This window comes from Procambarus clarkii, chromosome 49 (genome assembly GCF_040958095.1).
Source record: "Procambarus clarkii isolate CNS0578487 chromosome 49, FALCON_Pclarkii_2.0, whole genome shotgun sequence".
NCBI lineage: Eukaryota > Metazoa > Arthropoda > Malacostraca > Decapoda > Cambaridae > Procambarus > Procambarus clarkii.
Genome location: NC_091198.1, coordinates 21641090 through 21653683, shown reverse-complemented (window position 1 = coordinate 21653683; position 12594 = coordinate 21641090). Strand labels below are relative to the sequence as shown.

The 12594-nt window shown below is 44.1% G+C and overlaps 2 protein-coding genes across 2 annotated transcripts; both read left to right on the top strand.

The window, feature by feature from the left end:
- The first annotated feature begins 4364 nt into the window (after positions 1-4364).
- Positions 4365-5906, top strand: LOC138351433 (streptococcal hemagglutinin-like). Its single transcript, XM_069303255.1, has one exon. It carries the CDS (start codon positions 4365-4367, stop codon positions 5904-5906), a length of 1542 nt encoding a protein of 513 aa, XP_069159356.1.
- A 4735-nt stretch (positions 5907-10641) lies between these two features.
- LOC138351431 (uncharacterized) lies at positions 10642-11682 on the top strand. The gene has a single exon (XM_069303254.1). It carries the CDS (start codon positions 10642-10644, stop codon positions 11680-11682), a length of 1041 nt encoding a protein of 346 aa, XP_069159355.1.
- The last annotated feature ends 912 nt before the right edge of the window (positions 11683-12594 follow it).

The window sequence follows — 12594 nt, the reverse complement described above, 5'->3', positions numbered from 1 at the left end:
TCATTCATAAACAGCGGGGGGGAGGGGGGGGGGTTGGCGGGTGGATGGAATCACTTTTGGGTCTTTGTTTGGAGGACGGGCTAGACCATGGACCCCACAACCCTTCAGAGTGGCCGCAGGCTTCAAATCACTAACTTGAGTCAATGTTCACTCTGAAAATGAAGCCTCGATTGAGCACCTGAGTGACCGCGGGTTCACTGTTCACTCAGAGTAGTTATCGCAAGTTTGATGGTTGACTGTCATTATAATTGTTAACGTACTGAAGATTGTTTACTAGTTAGGTTTGACCTATTTTGTTTATTTTATATTTAATGTTTTTTTATATAAAACACACACACACACCATCACCAGTTGATTGACAGTTGAGAGGCGGGACGAAAGAGCCAAAGCTCAACCTCCGTAAGCACAACTTGGTGAGTACACACACACATGGCTTGAGGAACTGAATATATAATCAAGAGTAAGATGAAAGGCCTATCGGCCTATGCGACTATGTATCGCATAGGCTACTAGACCTACTGGAGCTAGACCTACTGGGTCCTAGACCCAGTAGGTCCACGTCACGTGTCCCAGTGACGGCTGGGGGCAGTATGCTGACTGTTCTCTCTTGCTCTTGAAGACGGTAGAATGTAGTCTTTTGATGTGTAGTGCTTCGCTATGGTCTAATCTATTGTCGCTGAATCTATCGAATATTTCAGTGTTTGTCAGAATATTTCTGGTAGCGAACTGGTTGTGTGAGGAGACTGTGTTGTGCCTTGATGTGTGTACAGTGTCAGTCCTCCATCCTCTTTCAAAGAGACGTTGTTGTCTTGCCTATATATAGTGATCGTCGGGGCTGATAATCCCCAAGTGGGGACGTGAAGGCGTAGACGACTCTGGCCTCTTCCACGAGGGTGACGCTTGGAGTCGGGAGAGTTTTTAATAAGCTAGTTGGCGGTCATCTTCCGTTCACGGTAAATTAATTCGATGTTGTGGTTAGTGTGGCTCGGTGTTGTTAGTGCCTCGAGTCCCTCAAGAAGCGGAACAACTACATCTCTTGGCAGGATTTTGCGTCTTTAAGTTGGATGTTGCACGCTAAACCTGGATGTTTTTACATTTCGAAATCTAAGGCCATGTTTTTTGTCATCTGCAGTTAATGGACGTATTGCACATCCCTGCAAATCCGCAGTAATTGCGTCAGATATGACCATGGTAAGTCCACTACGGGTTCACCATAGCCCGTGCTACTTGCCCTGCCCCTGGTCATGGTAAGTCCTCTACGGGTTCACCATAGCCTGTGCTACTTGCCCTGCCCCTGTGCCAAGTAAGTCCACTACGGGTTCACCATAGCCCGTGCTACTTGCCCCGCTCCCAACCAGCTCTCGCACAAGACAGTCCATATATGACTTATTGCCTATAGTCAATATTTGGCTTATGATTAAGTACATATATGATATATTCCAAGTTCTATTTTTTCAAGGAACTAACTCTTCTATTTAAGTTTAATTAAACAATAGAGATTTTATACAAAATTTGACAATATCCTGAGTTACTTTACAATTGATTTAGATATTTTAGTTTTGTTTTATTATTTCTATAAAACTGTAATATCAATATAGGTAATTAAGAAGCCATAAAATACTTATGTTAACATACTAAGAAGGTTAGGTTAGGTTGTAATTTTCTATTCAGCTTTTCAGGTAAACTCAAATATTCACAAAAAATTAGTATGTCGCATACGCACTTATTCATAAGCCAAGTTTTGACTATAAGCAAGTGCGAGAACGGGTTGGACCCTCCTGTGCCAGGTAAGTCCACTACGGGCTCACCATAGCCCGTGCTACTTGGAACTTTTTGTTCCAGGTAGCGAATCTACAACAACATATATGTCCCTTAAAGAGGGCGGGTTGGTCTGAAGGCCCAGATCTCGGGCTGAAACACTGAGAGGAAGACCTTTAAGACCAACCCGTCCTCCTAATAGATACGGGCTCACCATAGCCCGTGCTGCTTGGAACTTTTTGTTCCAAGTAGCGAATCTTAAACAACAACAACAACATCTTAATAGAACGTCGCATTTTGACGTATACGTCAACCTAAGACCAAAAATCGTCGTAGCGGCTGGCGAAATTGACACACTGTCCCGTTTTCTGTTTTGGGTCCTCTGGTAGGTTAGGATAAGGGGGCACTTTAGTACGTCAGTTTCTCGACGTAGGGGGACCTTAGGAGGACAGGGTGCTGAGAGAGTCATGGCTCGAAGCTGAGAGTACAGAGTAAATCTTGAGAAGGGTCAAAGACACAGGCTTGTGACACACAAGACTGTTGGTGCTGGCCACTTGCATGTCTTGGGGTCAATGTAACCTCCGTTAGGCTTACACCTTACATATACACAGTGCCAATAATCCTCTTATAAACATCTTAGAGTCGACACCAACAAAGTTCACAGTGCCAATAATCCTCTTATAAACATCTTAGAGTCGACACCAACAAAGTTCAAGGAATTAAGACCAAAATAAAAAATAAATAAAAAAATAAATAAAATAATAAAAAAAGACGTAGGAGCAGACAATATGAAACAATTACATAAACAAATACAAAACACGTATAATAAGAAGAACGGAACATGTTAAAGAAAATTTTATTTGCTTCCACTCAGGGAAAACAAATAGAACAGGTTATACGCAAGTATACCTGTACGAATATACACAAGTATACCTGTTCGAGTATACACAAGTATACCTGTTCGAATATACACAAGTATACCTGTTCGAATATACACAAGTATACCTGTTCGAATATACACAAGTATACCTGTTCGAATATACACAAGTATACCTGTTCGAATATACACAAGTATACCTGTTCGAATATACACAAGTATACCTGTTCGAATATACACAAGTATACCTGTTCGAGTATACACAAGTATACCTGTTCACATATACACAAGTATACCTGTTCGAATATACACAAGTATACCTGTTCGAGTATACACAAGTATACCTGTTCGAATATACACAAGTATACCTGTTCGAGTATACACAAGTATACCTGTTCACATATACACAGGAATTCAACAGAAAACATTGTAAAAAAAAAACGATTTTTCAGAGCATGTGACATATTAAATATTTATATAACAGTCCAGACCTTCAGATAATTCATCCGTACATGAATACGGATGAATAATCCGTATTCATGTACCCCCCCCCCTATGCCTCCTTAATCTGAGTACATTGTCTCTCACTTTTGTGTTACCCCTCTAGAACACCTCTGGCTGCTCCTTAACTTTGGTAGCAATGTCATTTTTTTCAAACTGTCTCTGGGCTTCTCTACTGATTCGAGGGTATTCCTTTCGGACCAGATTCCGCAGCTTCACTGTGTACTCATGTATGACATGCGTAGGTCGCTAGGTCCTGTAGGCGACTCGAACTCTAGTTGTTCAACATCTGTGAGGCTGGGAGGGTGTGTGAGGAGCATGAGTCACTGTGAGGCTGAGGGAGAGAGTGTGAGGAGCATGAGTCACTGTGAGGCTGAGGGAGAGAGTATGAGGAGCATGAGTCACTGTGAGGCTGAGGGAGAGAGTATGAAGTGCATGAGTCACTGTGAGGCTGAGGGAGAGAGTATGAGGAGCATGAGTCACTGTGAGGCTGAGGGAGAGAGTATGAAGTGCATGAGTCACTGTGAGGCTGAGGGAGAGAGTATGAGGAGCATGAGTCACTGTGAGGCTGAGGGAGAGAGTATGAGGAGCATGAGTCACTGTGAGGCTGAAGGAGAGAGTATGAGGAGCATGAGTCACTGTGAGGCTGAGGGAGAGAGTATGAGGAGTATGAGTCACTGTGAGGCTGAGGGAGAGAGTATGAGGAGCATGAGTCACTGTGAGGCTGAGGGAGAATGAGTCACCTCAGGACCCAACTGCTGGGCGCTTAAATCAGAGAAAGGAATTCAGACTTGTTATATAACCTGACTCATAGTAACAGCAGTGAAAGGTTGGCTTGAAGGAGCAGGAGTATGAGGAGAATAAGGAGAAGAAGTATGAGGAAGATAAGGAGAAGAATTATGAGGAGGAGGAGACAATTTGAAGCCTAACAATTCAAATCAGAGATCACCAACATACTCATAACATCCCTACCTTCCCAAACCCACGACAGTTCTCACCAAAATACAACACCTATTGTATATTACTTAACCCCCTGAACTAAAATCTATAATATTGTCCTTGTACAGAATAATACAACAATTAACGACATCGAATAAAGTGGGCAACCTGAAGCCAGTTACACTTTGCGTTGTTTTCCAGTTTGTTGAGTGGGACTCGAGGCTCTGATTGGTTGATTTGTTGTGTGGGTTAAGGCTTCTCAACCACGAGAGGGTGATTAAGGAATGTTATGATAGTTTGTGCTAATCAAGATGCCTCTACCGTCTGTGCTAATCTAGATGCCTCTACCGTCTGTGCTAATCTAGATGCCTCTACCGTCTGTGCTAATCAAGATGCCTCTACCGTCTGTGCTAATCAAGATGCCTCTACCGTCTGTGCTAATCAAGACGCCTCTACCGTTTGTGCTAATCTAGATGCCTCTACCGTCTGTGCTAATCTAGATGCCTCTACCGTCTGTGCTAATCAAGATGCCTCTACCGTCTGTGCTAATCAAGATGCCTCTACCGTCTGTGCTAATCAAGACGCCTCTACCGTCTGTGCTAATCAAGACGCCTCTACCGTTTGTGCTAATCAAGATGCCTCTACCGTCTGTGCTAATCAAGATGCCTCTACCGTCTGTGCTAATCTAGATGCCTCTACCGTCTGTGCTAATCAAGATGCCTCTACCGTCTGTGCTAATCAAGATGCCTCTACCGTCTGTGCTAATCAAGATGCCTCTACCGTTTGTGCTAATCAAGATGCCTCTACCGTCTGTGCTAATCAAGATGCCTCTACCGTCTGTGCTAATCTAGATGCCTCTACCGTCTGTGCTAATCTAGATGCCTCTACCGTCTGTGCTAATCTAGATGCCTCTACCGTCTGTGCTAATCAAGATGCCTCTACCGTCTGTGCTAATCAAGATGCCTCTACCGTCTGTGCTAATCAAGATGCCTCTACCGTCTGTGCTAATCTAGATGCCTCTACCGTCTGTGCTAATCTAGATGCCTCTACCGTCTGTGCTAATCTAGATGCCTCTACCGTCTGTGCTAATCAAGATGCCTCTACCGTCTGTGCTAATCAAGATGCCTCTACCGTCTGTGCTAATCAAGATGCCTCTACCGTCTGTGCTAATCAAGATGCCTCTACCGTTTGTGCTAATCAAGATGCCTCTACCGTTTGTGCTAATCAAGATGCCTCTACCGTCTGTGCTAATCAAGATGCCTCTACCGTTTGTGCTAATCAAGATGCCTCTACCGTTTGTGCTAATCAAGATGCCTCTACCGTCTGTGCTAATCAAGATGCCTCTACCGTTTGTGCTAATCAAGATGCCTCTACCGTTTGTGCTAATCAAGATGCCTCTACCGTCTGTGCTAATCAAGATGCCTCTACCGTTTGTGCTAATCAAGATGCCTCTACCGTCTGTGCTAATCAAGATGCCTCTACCGTTTGTGCTAATCAAGATGCCTCTACCGTCTGTGCTAATCTAGATGCCTCTACCGTCTGTGCTAATCTAGATGCCTCTACCGTCTGTGCTAATCAAGATGCCTCTACCGTCTGTGCTAATCAAGATGCCTCTACCGTCTGTGCTAATCAACACATTTGTAGTGGCACTGTGCCGTTGGTTTCGCCTCTTCAAGACGAGACAGTGCAAGGGAACGTCTCACGTACGTTGAAGAGGAATCGCCTCATTAGAACTAGTGAAGACAGTGCCTTTGGGAGCTGCCTGAATATGTTGTTGTTGTTGTTGTTGTTGTTAAAGATTGGCTACCTGGCACAAAAAGGTTCCAAGTAGCACGGGCTATGGTGAGCCCGGAACCAGGATATCTGGAGGTTTCAATCGGCGTCGCTATTGTGTGAGGCTGTGATCTTGGTGGCAGGGGAGGGGGGGGGGGGGTCATGGTGGTCGCTGTAACTAGGCGGATGTAACAGCTTATCGAGTCTCTCCCCCTACCCCATCCTCCCCCCCCCCTCCCCCCTTCAGCTTACCACACTTAAACCTTCGCTACGTAACCACCGTCCAAGCTACGATTGTCAATTGTTACACAACAATTTTCAAAGGCATAATCTCACCAATTATATAGTCTGCCTCCGTATAATCTATATAATGTCTATATATTCCAATGTATTATATTAATTCAGATATACATCATGAATACAATTTCCATATTTCCATTCAGATCTGAAAAAAAATAATATAATCAGTTTTGATTGAATTAACTTCCAACTCCAATTCCAGAAACAAAAAAAATTGTGTATTAAAATTATGTAACGTAAAATACAGAGTGTATCGTGCGCCAACTGTGAGGGTGTGTGAGCATTGTTGCTAGCGGGGGTGTTGGTGCTGCGAGGCGGGATTAGCAGCAGAGTGAAGATTGCAGGCCCTCGTCTGCACCCCGCTGCCAGAGACCACAATGCCAGGATTAATGTCTACACAATATACCACTAACTCCTCTACCCTGACAGGTTCCTCCCACTCTTCCCCTACACCACTAACTTCCTTACACTTCTCTAACCTGTTCCTCCTCCTCCTACCCCTCTCCCCCCTCTATCTCTTGAGATGTCTGACCTCCAGTATGGCCCAAGGTGGTTCTAAATACTCCAGAAATATAGAGTTCCGGCCGTTACGAGGTGGTTCAATACAGCATGAAATATTCAGGCCGAAGTGTTGAGGGAGGCAGCGGTCCCCGCCTGGGAACAATGCCAGCCAAGATATGCAGTCAATATGCAACAGTGCAGACAATGCAACATGCAGACAATGCAACAGACAAACAGACAATGCAACAGACAGACAATGCAACAGACAGACAACACAACAAACAGACAACACAACAAACAGACAATGCAGCAGACAGACAATGCAACAGACAGACATTGCAACAGACAGACAACACAACAGACAGACAACACAACAAACAGACATTGCAACAGGCAAACAATGCAATGTACAAAAGTCATTGGTAGTCGGAGACTATTTACCCAACAACCCGACAACATTGATTTGATGAAATTTATCTGTGATGTCTTGCCAGGGAGAGTGCTGTCAGGTTGTTGGGTAAATAGTCTCCGACTACCAAGGATTTTTGTACGTCAGTCGTGGTGTATTGGTCACAGTAATGGATATGCTAGTGTGTGTATATATATATATATATATATATATATATATATATATATATATATATATATATATATATATATATATATATATATATATATATATATATATGTCGTACCTAGTAGCCAGAACTCACTTCTCAGCCTACTATTCAAGGCCCGATTTGCCTAATAAGCCAAGTTTTCCTGAATTAATATATTTACTATAATTTTTTTCTTATGAAATGATAAAGCAACCCTTTTCTCTATGTATGAGGTCAATTTTTTTTTATTTGAGTTAAAATTAACGTAGATATATGACCGAACCTAACCAACCCTACCTAACCTAACCTAACCTATATTTATAGGTAAGGTTAGGTTAGGTAGCCAAAAAAAGCTAGGTTAGGTTAGGTTAGGTAGGTTAGGTAGACGAAAAAAACATTAATTCATGAAAACTTGGCTTATTAGGCAAATCGGGCCTTGAATAGTAGGCTGAGAAGTGCGTTCTGGCTATTAGGTACGACATATATATATATATATATATATATATATATATATATATATATATATATATATATATATATATATATATATATATATATATATATATATATATATATTAATAGGGTATTAATTTCATCAACACAAGACAAAACAAGAGGTGGCATTAATAGGGTATTAATTTCATCAACAAAAGACAGAACACGAAACAATGGGTATTGAATAGAAGTGTTTAGAGAAAGCCTATTGGTCCATATTTCTTGATGCTTCTATATTGGAGCGGAGTCTTGAGGTGGGTAGAATATTGTTGTGCATTAATTGACTGTTGATTGCTGGTGTTGACTTCTTGATGTGTAGTGCCTCGCAAACGTCAAGCCGCCTGCTATCGCTGTATCTATCGATGATTTCTGTGTTGTTTACTAGGATTTCTCTGGCGATGGTTTGGTTGTGGGAAGAGATTATATGTTCCTTAATGGAGCCCTGTTGCTTATGCATCGTTAAACGCCTAGAAAGAGATGTTGTTGTCTTGCCTATATACTGGGTTTTTTGGAGCTTACAGTCCCCAAGAGGGCATTTGAAGGCATAGACGACGTTAGTCTCTTTTAAAGCGTTCTGTTTTGTGTCTGGAGAGTTTCTCATGAGTAGGCTGGCCGTTTTTCTGGTTTTATAGTAAATCGTCAGTTGTATCCTCTGATTTTTGTCTGTAGGGATAACGTTTCTATTAACAATATCTTTCAGGACCCTTTCCTCCGTTTTATGAGCTGTGGAAAAGAAGTTCCTGTAAAATAGTCTAATAGGGGGTATAGGTGTTGTGTAAATTGTCTCTTCAGAGGTTGCATGGCGTTTCACTTTCCTTCTTATGATGTCTTCCACGAAACCATTGGAGAAGCCGTTGTTGACTAGGACCTGCCTTACCCTACAGAGTTCTTCGTCGACTTGCTTCCATTCTGAGCTGTGGCTGAGAGCACGGTCGACATATGCGTTAACAACACTCCTCTTGTACCTGTCTGGGCAGTCGCTGTTGGCATTTAGGCACATTCCTATGTATATATATATATATATATATATATATATATATATATATATATATATATATATATATATTATATATATATATATATATATATATATATATATATATATATATATATATATATATTATATATATATATATATATATATATATATATATATATATATATATATATTTTTTTTTTTTTTTTTTTTCTAGAAGGGGTACCACCTCTGGTGCAAGTGTAGGGACCCATAGCCTCGGAGAAGAAAATAAAGAGTACTCAGAGAAGACCTTGTGGATCCTCACTGAACACTTTGATATTTTCTTCTCCTACCACCCCTATTCTTTTGTTAAGTGTGTATATTTATCTAACTTTATTTGAAAATGTCATTACACAAAAAAGTTACAATATTGATTACATGCAGGGTACAAGGCTGCTTGTCACAAGTTGAAAAGCTCCTACAGCTCCTCAGATGGCGGGCAGGAACCGTGGATGCAGTGAGCATTTCCTCTCTGGATTGCCACACTAAGGCGCTGAAAAAGAAAACTGGCAGCTCTAGGGTCTCTAGTTGTTTCGATTAGCTTAGACCCCAACTCCTTCAAAAAGCTAGCAGCACTTTTACCCCAGGCACCAAGTGTCTCTGAGGCAATGGGGACAAAATTGTAGTGGTGCTCAAGGTCTCTGTATTTACGTGACTTGGCAGCTTCCCGGTGATTGGCAGCTCCTCCTGCTTGTGTAGCACTGAAGTCAACATAGGTATTGGCTAAAGTTGAAACGCAAGTGTAGTCCCACACCAACTGTCTACCATTCTTCCAGGGGTTCACCGTAATTCCGTCTGGGCGACCGACAGGCTCGCCCCGTTTCGTAAAAACTTATTACATTTTCTTTGAAAATGTAATAAGTTTTACGAAACGCGCCCGTGTCGCGTCAGACTAGAAATAAAAATGAGTTTTGGAGAATTGATTTTTGATTTACCTCCAACAGTGAAGCGTAATGTACGAAAGATTGAGAAAATTCGTGTTAGAATTATTAATCTTACTTTTTCGGTCATATTTAATAATATATGTCTACAGGAAAGACTGCTAGCAAAATATACTAATATATATATATATATATATATATATATATATATATATATATATATATATATATGTATATATATATATATATATATATATATATATATATATATATATATATATATATATATATATATATATATATATATATATATATATATATATATATATATATATATGTTGGCCAAGTCGCTTCAAGGGAAAATTTACATAATTATCTTAATGGTCCAGTAACTCAAGAGACATTATCTCTGTCAGTGGCACCAGTACATCTCTCCAGAGGGCGTCTCTAACTTGTCCAACATGCCTTCACAAAGTTCAATACCCTAGATATATATGCTTGAGAGAGAGAGAGAGAGAGAGAGAGAGAGAGAGAGAGAGAGAGAGAGAGAGAGAGAGAGAGAGAGAGAGAGAGAGAGAGAGAGAGAGAGAGAGAGAGAGGGAGAGAGAGAGAGAGAGAGAGAGAGAGAGAGAGAGAGAGAGAGAGAGAGAGAGAGAGAGAGAGAGAGAGAGAGAGAGAGAGAGAGAGAGAGAGAGAGAGAGAGAGAGAGAGAGAGAGAGAGAGAGAGAGAGAGAGAGAGAGAGGGAGAGAGAGAGAGAGAGAGAGAGAGAGAGAGAGAGAGAGAGAGAGAGAGAGAGAGAGAGAGAGAGAGAGAGAGAGAGAGAGAGAGAGAGAGAGAGAGAGAGGGAGAGAGAGAGAGAGAGAGAGAGAGAGAGGAGAGAGAGAGAGAGAGAGAGAGAGAGAGAGAGAGAGAGAGAGAGAGAGAGAGAGAGAGAGAGAGCACTGTGAAAGACAAACTAATGTTTTATAATTGATTTAAATGTTCCAAGTCAGTGTGTTATGAACGTGTCAGGTCACGGAACGTGTCAGGCCAAGGAACGTGTCAGGCCAAGGAACGTGTCAGGCCACGGAACGTGTCAGGCCAAGGAACGTGTCAGGCCAAGGAACGTGTCAGGCCACGGAACGTGTCAGGCCACGGAACGTGTCAGGCCACGGAACGTGTCAGGCCACGGAACGTGTCAGGCCAAGGAACGTGTCAGGCCAAGGAACGTGTCAGGCCACGGAACGTGTCAGGCCACGGAACGTGTCAGGCCACGGAACGTGTCAGGCCACGGAACGTGTCAGGCCACGGAACGTGTCAGGCCACGGAACGTGTCAGGCCAAGGAACGTGTCAGGCCAAGGAACGTGTCAGGCCACGGAACGTGTCAGGCCACGGAACGTGTCAGGCCACGGAACGTGTCAGGCCACGGAACGTGTCAGGCCACGGAACGTGTCAGGCCACGGAACGTGTCAGGCCACGGAACGTGTCAGGCCAAGGAACGTGTCAGGCCACGGAACGTGTCAGGCCACGGAACGTGTCAGGCCACGGAACGTGTCAGGCCACGGAACGTGTCAGGCCACGGAACGTGTCAGGCCACGGAACGTGTCAGGCCACGGAACGTGTCAGGCCACGGAACGTGTCAGGCCACGGAACGTGTCAGGCCACGGAACGTGTCAGGTCACGGAACGTGTCAGGCCACGGAACGTGTCAGGCCAAGGAACGTGTCAGGCCACTGAACGTGTCAGGCCAAGGAACGTGTCAGGCCACGGAACGTGTCAGGCCACGGAACGTGTCAGGCCACGGAACGTGTCAGGCCACGGAACGTGTCAGGCCACGGAACGTGTCAGGCCACGGAACGTGTCAGGCCACGGAACGTGTCAGGCCACGGAACGTGTCAGGCCACGGAACGTGTCAGGCCACGGAACGTGTCAGGCCACGGAACGTGTCAGGCCACGGAACGTGTCAGGTCACGGAACGTGTCAGGCCACGGAACGTGTCAGGCCAAGGAACGTGTCAGGCCACTGAACGTGTCAGGCCAAGGAACGTGTCAGGCCACTGAACGTGTCAGGTCAGGCCACTGAACGTGTCAGGCCAAGGAACGTGTCAGGCCACTGAACGTGTCAGGTCAGGCCACTGAACGTGTCAGGCCAAGGAACGTGTCAGGCCACTGAACGTGTCAGGTCAGGCCACTGAACGTGTCAGGCCAAGGAACGTGTCAGGCCACTGAACGTGTCAGGTCAGGCCACTGAACGTGTCAGGCCAAGGAACGTGTCAGGCCACTGAACGTGTCAGGTCAGGCCACTGAACGTGTCAGGCCAAGGAACGTGTCAGGCCACTGAACGTGTCAGGTCAGGCCACTGAACGTGTCAGGCCAAGGAACGTGTCAGGCTACGGAACGTGTCAGGTGACACTGACACTGCCACAAGGGGCACCACGACCCAGCTCTGCCTACCTCCACAGGTGAGTATGGTCGTGGATCGAGGGGCGTGTTGGGTTGCCTCCACCCGGTGTCACTCGGGGCAGGAAAAACTTGCTCCTGGGTGGCTATGGTCAGCAGGGCGCCGCGGTGAAAGGAGCGCCATCTATTGCCAATTATACTTTTTTTCAGCACTACAAAAAGACATATCTCTTGCCTCAGTGTGTGTGTGTACTCACCTAGTTGTGTTTGCGGGGGTTGAGCTCTGGCTCTTTGGTCCCGCCTCTCAACTGTCAATCAACTGGTGTACAGGTTCCTGAGCCTACTGGGCTCTATCATATCTACATTTGAAACTGTGTATGGAGTCAGCCTCCACCACATCACTGCCTAATGCATTCCATCCGTTAACTACTCTGACACTGAAAAAGTTCTTTCTAACGTCTCTGTGGCTCATGTGAGTACTCAGTTTCCACCTGTGTCCCCTTGTTCGCGTACCACCAGTGTTAAAAAGTTTATCCTTATCTACCCTGTCAATTCCTCTGAGAATTTGTTAGG

What these genes read in the sequence shown, in the direction of transcription:
- LOC138351433 (XM_069303255.1), top strand. Translation starts at nt 4,365, where the DNA reads ATGATAGTTTGTGCTAATCAAGATGCCTCTACCGTCTGTGCTAATCTA.
- LOC138351431 (XM_069303254.1), top strand. Translation starts at nt 10,642, where the DNA reads ATGAACGTGTCAGGTCACGGAACGTGTCAGGCCAAGGAACGTGTCAGG.